This window comes from Oculina patagonica, chromosome 9, assembly GCF_052425735.1.
Source record: "Oculina patagonica isolate OP01 chromosome 9, crgOcupat, whole genome shotgun sequence".
Taxonomy (NCBI): domain Eukaryota; kingdom Metazoa; phylum Cnidaria; class Anthozoa; order Scleractinia; family Oculinidae; genus Oculina; species Oculina patagonica.
In genome coordinates, this window is record NC_135766.1 from 7,604,793 (window position 1) to 7,615,751 (window position 10,959).

A 10,959-nucleotide genomic window follows, 5' to 3' on the forward strand; every position below is an offset into this window, starting at 1 on the left:
CTGCACGGAATTTTTTTTTTTTGTCGGTAAATCGATCCAGATCCACGCGGCCCAGCCGGCTCTTCTGTCACGGTCACGCAAGATTAAATATTTAATAGCGATCAGCCGATCACTCGCGTTTAACATGAACACTCTGCTCTCTGAAATGTATAATTTTGTTTCATTCCATATTTTACAAGAAGAGAGGGCTGAATATAATCACATAGCGAAAACAAAGACCGCTTGGACATGTCCAAGCTATTTAAAACTACCACTACGTCAGACCCATGTCACGCGATCTCTCGCTTGTAGCTATAAATAATCATTCACCTATTTTCTGTTTAAATACTCTGCGCTCTGTTTGTGTGAAATACATGTATTTATTGTTGTGTTACTCAAGCGTTTGGCTTGGAGCAAGAGAGGATAATGGCCTCTCTTGCTTGGAGCGAGTACAAGTCGTACAATTCACCCGGAACGTGTTATACGTTTCGATAACGTTTCGATTCTCAAAATACCGTAAACTCAAAACAAAAATTGGGATATCCAGAAAATAAGTCGTCGTTTTGCAATATTTATAAATATTGCAAAACGACGACTTATTTTCTGGATATCCCAATTTTTGTTTTGAGTTTACGGTATTTTGAGAATCGAAACGTTATCGAAACGTAAGTTGCAAGCTCAGCAAGAATGTGTCAAAGCACGGGATACACGTCATCGCGCCAGGGGAATTACCAAAAGGAAATTCATGTCATATTCACTCCGTGACTAATGCAAACACGACTTGTGTGTTTCTCAAGTGACTGCTTTTCTAAAGATTTTACTGTGCGGCGCCGTGCCTTTAAGCCAAAGCACTGAAAGAGGTCAGGTGGTCAAACATTACCCGCACGATTATAAACTGCTTGCAGTTCTTGTTTTGTTTTGTCTCGGATGCATTTGCTGAATGAAAACTCTGCCATTTAGATATTTTTTGTAAGCTCATCAAGTAAAAATGAAATTCTTTAATTTTTCTCTTCTTAATTTTTAATTAATGTATATAAAAATTATTTGTTGAATAAGATACAATACTGAATAATCAATTTACAGTTGTTGTTTCTGCTCAAACAATGTTACTCCTTTTGTTTCTTTAGTTTCTACTGTACAAATAAGTAACTCTTAAAAGTTAAAAAAATCTACATTTCTTAATTAATGTATAGTGTTTTCGTTGTTGTTGCTGTTGATGTAGGTACCGCTCCCAATTTGTGTGAGCCAAATCCTTGTAAAAATGGCGGGAAGTGCAAGTTTTTGCCGGAGAAAAATGATTACATTTGTGAAGACTGCTTAGGAAGGTTCACTGGAAAGGATTGTTCAGGTAAGTTTCACGTTTCAAATTGAATTTACATTTATGAAATAAGAAATATACATTTGGCTGCAATCACATGTGCAATCTGTTGTTCTTGACAACTTAATAAATTTCCAGGTATTTACCACATAGGAACGCAACATCGACTTCAAAACTTCTGGAGTGTTTGCGTTTTTTAAAAAGGTGGATAGTATTGATCCAGAATATTCTCTGTTGTCTCTCACTAAACTAATACAGTCAAAACAAATAACTGGAGGAACCACGTCTTCACACTACAGCCCTATATAAACCAGTTATTATATTGGTGAGCTTTGTAATTCGTGGTAATCAGTCTGAGCACATATAAATATATTGCTGATGCATAAAAGACCAAGGTGTGAAAGTAGCGTGCGAACGCCCTTACAGTCAGTTTCGGCGATTGAGTCCTTGCCTTTTTGGTGAAAAATTATGACTTTGTTGCGTTCTAGTCGTTTTCTCTATTAATTTTTTGAAGCCTTCTTTAGTATTAATTTAAAAATACCATTACTATGTTAATAAACATCTTTGCCAGCCTGGCGTCGATCCTAGAGGGTGTTTCGTCTGTATAGTGGAGGCATCAAATAAGATATTATTTTTTTCGATACCGTTTTACAGAATGTAACTGCCCAAAGGCTAAACCACGGCCAGACGGTAAAACTGTTGTAGACGCTATATGTGACAAAATTGGAGAATGCATGTGCCCAACTATAGCTGATGGAGGCGAAGCCACTTATACACCAAACGGCTGTGTGCTTGGTGGTATGTTGTTTTTAATAGACACCTACTTTATAATTTATTTTATAGCTTGAGCAAATATCTTTCAAAAGAAATTGAAGCGTTTAAGTTCAGGGGAGGGACAGAAAGTGTCTGCTTTACTTAGAGTATTCCTGTCGACGCCTAAAGTACATTTACGTTTTTTCTCAGTAAAATCTTGATGTTTAATGTTTGTTAATTAAGTTGAAGGGTCTTGAAGACCGACTAGTTTTTAGCTAGCATTTGTTCTGTGCATGGTAAATGGGATCACTACAAAGCGATAAATGTAATATTTCGAAAATGTAACATGGTGGAGGACTGACCATATTAGCTAAAGATATATGACTGAAGATTTTAGCGAAAACAATTTTAAAACCTGTTGAATTGGGTTTTAACTTCTTATATATTAAGGTTGCCATAAAAGCATCATTAAGCTGTAAACTTTCAGATAATTAAGCCCCGAGATTCGAGACAACTTTATCAACTATTCTCTATATTGGTAAAGTATGCTTTTCATCGAAGAATGCTCTTTATTATTAAAGATATTAAATGCATAAAATATTAAACTAACACCGAGTTTCTGCTTACTTATCAGCGGCCAATCCATGTGCCAATAAGCCGTGTGTGCGCGGCACGTGCATTGTTGACTCCGGTTTTCAATTCAGTTGTGTTGACTGCCCGCCGCCTTACTATGGATTGCGATGTGAATGTAAGTAGGTGGGACGGGTTATCATTTGCTTGCTATAGATAGATAGATAGATAGATAGATAGATAGATAGATAGATAGATAGATAGATAGATAGATAGATAGATAGATAGATAGATAGATAGATAGATAGATAGATAGATAGATAGATGGATAGATGGATAGTTTATTGATATTTTTACATGACAGTCTAAAACTGAATTACGTAAAAATTTACAAAGACATAAATTATTAAAAAAAACACTATTAAAATCTATTACAAACAAACAAATAAACAAACAAACAAACTAACTAATTAACTAACTAACTAACTAACAAACAGACAGACGCATCTTTACATGAGTACAAACAAAAAACAAAATATACAAGTACAAGTACATATACATGTGTGAAAGACATATCATATAGAAATGCAGTTATAGCTCTTTCAGGCAATGAAGTTATATAACACGATCGGTCGGGATTTTATAAAAATTGTAAAAAAAAACCCCTATAAAAATGGCCCTTGTTACAATCATAATTTGTTTTATTGAGGAATTATAATTTGCTATGAATTCTAGGCACTTCATGCTCCTGTGAAAAACCCTGTAAAAATGGCGCCACTTGTGTCGACACCGGTACGCGGCAGTACAAGTGTACCTGTCTACCTGGTTTTACAGGACCTGACTGTTCAGGTTTGTTAGTTTGCTTTAATATCAACACTTTTATTTTCATTGTCCATTCATCAGTTCAGCACTTCAAGAAGCTGATGTTATGGCTGTGTCTTTCTTAATCCATATCTCTCCTCCAGATGTCCATCATGTTCTGCATTACATCCGGGGGTCATAATGTATGACAAGCAAGAAGGTTAAGGGTCGTTAAATCCTCGCGTGATAACCTCATTTTACTTTCGCTGAGCCCCTTCGTAGCATTTATTGTCCTACAGCTGAATTTCCCGAAATTGAGTTTGGTCGTCATTAACGGACTAAAAATGAAAGGCGAGTTTTTTTATATACCAGTGAATTAATGAATATACAGGGGAAAATAATACATCTTAATTGAGGGTGAAAGGAAGAATTAAAGAGAAAGGTGTCTTCTCAGCAAAAAGATCACGTTATCTTTTTTTCCAAATAACTTTAATAGATGGTCTAATAAGGTTCGTTGCTTTTCAGACAAAGTGACACCAACTGAACGTCATTGTCTGTACAAGAAATGCGAGCACGGAGGCACATGTGTAGAAAGGCCTCATGGGTATGATTGTATCTGTACGCCGCAATACACTGGACCACATTGTGGAGGTAATAGACAAGTATGCTATAAAAAATCTAACAATAAGCACTCTTTTTTTGAAGCAACTTTTTCAAATTTCATTGCATAAATAAATATTCCGTCCCCGACTCCTACCAAGATAAGTTCGTGGGCTCATATTAAGATTAAGCCTTTTTTAAAAAAAAGATATAATCCATCCGATTATCCCTTCTTGTAGAATTTCTTATTGTAATGTATGACAAAAAAGGCTCCTAGATTTGTGATGAATGTATGGATAATGAACAAGTCTTAATTAAAACTGTAAAACGTGTTTTTTTTTGGGCGAATTTAAGGCTATACTGCAAGTAACATTATTTGACCAAACATTCCTCCCTAATATAAACCAAAAGGTTTTTAAAACGCAAAATTTCTTCTGATTATAAAACGATTACACCTTTTTCCCCCCATATAAAATGCTCCCCAAAATAACTCAACAATGAAGTCTTTTGAAGAAAATAAAAGCCCAGGTTCCGTTTTTTTACATCAATGTTCATCGGATAAATTGCTCTCCAATGAACAGCCTAGTTTGTTTTACCAACACTCAGTTATCCACTGGATAGCGTTTAGTGGATAGCGTTATCCATCCTTCTGAAACCTAATTGGTTTACTGACCATTGGTGGCTTGCACAACATCAAGTAATAACCCGAGCGAAGTGAAGCACTGTAAAACTCAGAAAGAATGAAAATAAATCTCAATAACGAACGAAAAGCCTCGCTCGGTATTATACAAACAAAAACTATTCTTTTTATAGTTGACAGGTGTGCCAATTGCCACATCGACGCGGAATGCATTTATGGACAATGTCGTTGTAGAAAAGGTTATATCGGAACTGGGTATGTCTGCGAGAAAAGTAAGTCAAAGCTAACAGAATATTTAGTATCGTTGTTTGCTTGTTGCATTAATATCAAGCCTTAGAAAGCTAGGATTCACCAGAAATATCACCTGTGAAAGTACTTACCGAAGAATGCAGCAGTTTATCCAACAGTAAATTGTCTGTTTTTAAAAATAAAATACAGACTTTTGTTTTAATAATAGCGACTTCGTTTTTTGAATGTTATCACTTTTCAGTTGATAAAGAGACAGAGTGTGGCGTTTGTCCCGTTCATCACCACTGCGTTCAAGGATTGTGTGTTTGCATCCCCGGATTTATTTGTCAAGGTAAACGACTGAAGGATGTCAAACAGATTAGACCATCAATTACTTCAAATTTACTTTTCATCAAAAATGTGTTCAAAACCTCCAAAACCGTCAGTGAGTCGAATTAGTGTTCTCGATCACTCTCTTTGATGTGTGCAACACGTACATTGTACCATACTCAAAATTGGTGGATTGTGTGGTTAATTAATTTCTTTACTGTAAATATATCACATTTGCTTTGTGTTTCATTTTTTCAGTTCACCAGCTGAATTTTTTTCCAGTCTAACTTTTGGCACGATATTCGTAAAACGGCGAACAGCGAGTTTTATGCTGAAGGGCGGAAAGGAGAGGAAGTTCTATTACTAATCTACTGTCCTCGTATTCGTTTAATTGCAGACTAACCAATTCTACCTGGCTGAAAACGCTTAAAGGCAATCTATTGAGGTTTATTTAACACTCCCAGTGGGACGAAGTTAACGTACCTGCATTGGTCATAGCTAAAGTATTTGTAATTGTTTACTAGAATTTTTTTGCATACAAATATACCGTATTAAGTTAAAATTGTGTATAGTTAGAGTAAGCTACATAATCGAGCATTATGATAAAGTTAAATGCAATTATTTCACAAGGAAGAACCCCACTGGTAAATATTTTTTTTAAAAGTGGCACTGTGGTATATTGCTAAGGTGTTAATGAGAGGCTCATAAGCATGCAACAAAGATCATAGAAAACCCAACAAAAAATGCTTGATTTTTTACAATGGTACATTAACTCAATAAAACGATAGAACAAATTTAATGGTCATGCAATATATGTAAGTGTAGAACTTGAGACTTGCCCTTTGGCGTTTTTATCCGTACAGAGCTCACCTGTCAGAAATAGCAAAAAGTTAAAAAAAATAATATTGTTGAAACAATTTGTCATGGCTTGTTTCGACTTGTTTCCGTCGTGTAAAAAAAAATCATTAATTCCGTTAGTTATTTTACAGTTATATGTCGCAAGGTATATCACTGTCACTGCCGGCTGTTCATATACTCTTGCCATGTTCGCAAGAAATAATAATTTAATTGTCAAAAAGATATATAAATTTTAAATACAAATAAAATTATATAGACAAAGTGAAGTGAATGTTGAAGCTTTTAATATCTGAGGTTGAAGGGCAATGCTACTGGGCTAAGGCCTATTAATATGACATGGTCAAAATTATTCAACATAGGTAAAATAGTTTTCTTTATTTTGGAAACTAGTTAATATAACCCTAACGTACCTGCAATACTTACACAGTATTGACTCTCAGCCCCAGAACTCCAAACCCCGAGAACTTCAATGCACAACACCTTCGAACGAACGGTTCACACTATGTTAATTTTATTACTTTATTAATGCGCCTGTTGTAAGAAGTCTTCAACACACTCTTTTGTTAATTTATAATTTCACATGTGAAATTATAAAATTGCCATGGCAACGTAGTTAGCGGCAAGATGGCGTCCGTAATAAAACATGTTAAAAGCTTAAAATGTGTACATTTTTGCTTGAATTTCATCTTATCCAGCTAGCCTTGGCCATGTAATAAAACTTTTGATGATATTTTATATTTCAAAACGTCAAAACGACTTCAAGACTTAAGCCAATTACATAGATGGCATCGAGCGGATTTTTGAGAGTTTTACACTGGCACCGTTTTCAGTTCATTCAAGACGAACTACGGTCATATTAAAAATGTGAGAAATAATTGACAGTTGATTCATCTTTAAAACTTTTTGACAACATCAAAAAGGAATCTCTAAAAGGTTCTCTTCAAAGACTAAAAAACTTGCGAACTTGAGCAAAATGTATGCTTTCAACTTTTCAAAGCTCGGAGTTCGCGATGCAATATACCAGTCAAATCGACGATTGCAAGCGTAATTTGTCACCTATGATAATATATAAATTTAGGCAAGCCTAAAAGCGGAGCTCCCCAGTTAATTATTTTGCACTTTATTGAACTCTGAATCTGGCCATTGTAAAACTTTAAGGCTAAGAATTTTATATTCGTTTTATTTTTTTAATAAATAATACCGTATTTTCTCGATTAAACGCCGGGCCCCGAATAAACGCCGGGTCTCCAAGTTGTATTTGAAAATAAACCCCTTACACAATTTTTAACGGTTTAATATGCTTTAAAAATAATGTCTAATTATATAGCTGTCAAAAAGAATGAATAAAAATCATTCTTAGAAACATAGGGCTAACAAAACTCCTAAATTCAAATAAACGCCGGCCCTATCGGGCCAAGTTTGAAATAAACGCCGGGGGCGTTTAATCGAGAAAATACGGTATTAATATTTTTCCTTATTTCTTTTTTACCGTGTCCGGGGTGGGGGGGGGGGGTACTCCCTAAAATTTATATGGGGTGTGCCGTTGCGTGCTGAGACCTGACCTGTTCCAGAGACAAACAATTTGCGACCCTGTTTAGACAAACACTGCAAAGTAGGTACCCTGTTCCACAATCCAAAGGAAAAGAGAGTTAAAAACACTACCGTACACACAAAGCTCTCATTGACTTCGTGGGGAGATAAAGCGATGAAAGGAGGGAGTAGATGAATTTTATCAGGAGGGAAAACAATCAACCCTGTTCCAGAGTCAAAAGGGTGATTTGTATACCCTGTTCAGAGTCAGAGAGACAAAAAGCATACCATTGAGCGGCACAACCCGTATAGCTCTTAATGGGAGTACCATCCCCCCTCCGGGTACCGTGTACAGCAACACCAAATAAGAGAAAAACAAAATCAATCAAAATGTTATAATTCCACCGAAAGCATTATCATAAAGAAGTCTGGATGGGAAATATTGCAAAACGGGCAATTATGTTACCTTCATGTAGAAAAAAGGAGGGAGGAGTAGGGCGCATGTCGGGGTAGATAGGCATACACAGGCAAATTAGGCATTTTTGTTGTTGCTTTACCAGCTTTAAAAGAAAGAAAAAATCACTTTACATTTAGAGTATAAAGGAAATAACAAACATCTACATTTATAATAAGGTTGATTTTAATTTTTTCATTCACCATTTATTCATTTTCATTTTCACTATTTGCCTATATTTTAATTTTGAATGGAAATGGCAGAGGTTATAGCTAATGGTTTACAGCATGTTGCCCAAACCAAGCTAACTCCAAGCAAACCGGAGTGAAAGCTAACCACAAGCAAACAGAGTGAAAGCTAACCGCAGCAAACCAGATGAATAAAGCTAACTGCGAGCAAACAGGGGTGAACCTAACTCCGGAAACAAAGAAGTGACATTCTGTCATTCCACCGAACAGGGTCACCCCATCCCCAACCCCCCCCCCCCCAAAAAAAAAAAAAAAGAAAAAAAAAGAAAAGAAAAGATAGCACCTTGTTCACTTTACATGTCTTTTGACTCCCCTTCCTCTTAAGGGGTTTCACTTCACAAGAAAAAAAGAAAAATTTGGGAAAATTTTTAGTCTCAAACTCAGTTTTTTATTTATTACCCAGAAAAAAAATAGAATCATGTCTGCTTGTGTATAAAACTATGCAAGAAAAAATATAACATCAATCACATCTATAACATAACATCACATCTTATGGAGTCAGTTGCCCATTTTCAGGAGTTCAAAAGTAAAATAGTCAATTTGCAATACCAGGAATGCAATTTTCTGCTAGATTTCATATTTTAAAAATATACTGTTTTATAAATTGTACACAGCATACAATACATAAGAATGAAATTGTATTATTGCTTGCAATAACGGTTTTAACTCACCTATACAGAATTCAGTACCACCAGTTTCAGCATAATAATCCAAATAATAATTACATGCTTTGTAACTCCACTACCTCCCCCAAAGTCAACAAAGATCTTATCAAAATAGACAACTAATTAATTGTTATGAGGGCTCATACACTGCACATTACGCCAAAGACTGTCAATGCACCAGTCAAAAATGAAAATAGCATTACTACCACCACTGCTTACTTTTTCGCGCATTGAAAAGATCACTTCAAATGCCCTACTAAAAGAGGAAGAAAAGAAGTTTATACATTAAATAGGTTAAAATTAATTTCACTATCTCAAAAATAGCACCGACCCAAACGAGCTATTCTCCTCATTATCTTGTCTTTTGGCACGCAACCTGCAACTCATGCTAACCTGAAAAAAGAGCCACAAAAATAAAATTATTATTTCACAAACAATATATAAAACAACACTTAAGAGCTTGTTTAACTGAAGCCAAACCACTGGATGCAAAAGGATCCATTAGATATTTAACAGAGATGGATCAGCACAGACTATTTTTTACTGATAACTGCAAAGTCAACTAAATATTAATAAACTCAAAGCATCACTGCAAACCCTAACACCCCCTCTACCGGTAATTAAAAGGTTTGGCCTTTAATCAACCCCCTCCCCCTCCCGCTAGCCCTTTGAACCTATGACCTACAGGGATGGACGAATATTGGTTTTCCGGAAAACCGAAAAGTCTTTGAAGCTTTCCTGCTCATTGTTTGAGGCCGATGCCTTGTTTCCGCAACAGAGGAGAGGAGCCGAAGGAGCCACCCCAAGAAAAAAAAATGAGTTGATAGTTAGGATTTAGTTGACGAGTGGACGAGTAAGGAGAGTTGATTGAGTTGGATGAGTTAGGATTTGAGTTGGATTGAGTTAGGATTGAGTTGGAAGCAACCTAAGAGTAAAAAGGTGAGGTAGTAGGTAAAAAAAAGCAGGGAGTAGGTGGAGGATAGTAAGCTATGCGGAGTAGGCGGAGGGGGATCACGACCAGACCTCAAAAGACCATAAGCCGAGGAAAGGCAGCAAAGGAAGAGGCCAGAAAAGGGTTAAGACCCCCTAGCTTGAAAAGAAAATTAGGACCAAGGAGAAGATAAAGAAGCGAGGAGGGCGGCCGGAACAGGGCGGAGAGAAAGGGCGCAGCGCAGAGGGACCCGCGGGGAGGATTGTGTTCTTGCGGGAGGAAAGGCGCCGGGAGGTCGCAGCGGCGCGGTGAGCCCGCGAAGGACTGTGGGGGAAAAGATTACAAAGACAGTCGAACCCACATCTGGTTCAAGGAGGAGAGACTCCCTCCCCCTCTGCTTGGGTTGCTTGGGACTCCCTCCCCCTCCCCGAGAGTCTGGGGCGGGTGGGGTACGCACCAATTTTTCGGCCTCCTGGGTCTACAAAAATTTCTCGTACCCGCATTACCCTGGTGCCCGCCCGCGCGCTGGCGCGCGCGAGGAGCTCCGCTATTAAAATGTAATCAAATGGTATACTCGAGAAATTAGGAAATAATTTCACTTGCATTTTTTCGAAATTCTACCATTTTGAAAAAAAAAGCGCGTGAAATTATTTCCTAATTTCACTCGTCACCATTTGATTACCAATACCACTACTACTACTACTACTACTACTACTACTACTACTACTACTACTACTACTACTACTACTACTACTACTACTACTACTACTAATAATAATAATAATAATAATAATAATAATAACATTTATAATGTGCAAATTCCATAAAATGTTCAAATGCGCATTACAAGATTAAAAACGGAATAAAAAAGCTAAAAACTAAAATTAAAATTAAGAGTAGACTTACAATGAATTTAAAAAGCTAAAAGTACAATTAAAGGTAAACTTACAATAATTTTAAAAAGCTAAAATTTCAATTATTAAAAGTAGAATATAATTTAAAAACAACTATGATAAAAATGAACGACGAAAAAGGTGTGTTTTTGGCTTAGCTT

General features: G+C 36.4%; 1 protein-coding gene across 1 annotated transcript in view; it reads left to right on the forward strand.

Annotated features, from left to right (window-relative positions):
* Nucleotides 1-6,623, forward strand: part of LOC144665585 (uncharacterized) — a 37,806-nt gene extending 31,183 nt beyond the window's left edge. The window contains exons 12-19 of the mRNA XM_078526841.1: nt 1,202-1,327; nt 1,952-2,095; nt 2,685-2,798; nt 3,356-3,469; nt 3,947-4,072; nt 4,835-4,933; nt 5,152-5,241; nt 5,617-6,623. Coding sequence (XP_078382967.1) covers nt 1,202-1,327; nt 1,952-2,095; nt 2,685-2,798; nt 3,356-3,469; nt 3,947-4,072; nt 4,835-4,933; nt 5,152-5,241; nt 5,617-5,621 — 818 coding nt within the window. The 3' untranslated portion in view covers nt 5,622-6,623. The remainder of the gene's footprint in view (nt 1-1,201; nt 1,328-1,951; nt 2,096-2,684; nt 2,799-3,355; nt 3,470-3,946; nt 4,073-4,834; nt 4,934-5,151; nt 5,242-5,616) is intronic.
* Nucleotides 6,624-10,959: the final 4,336 nt, after the last annotated feature.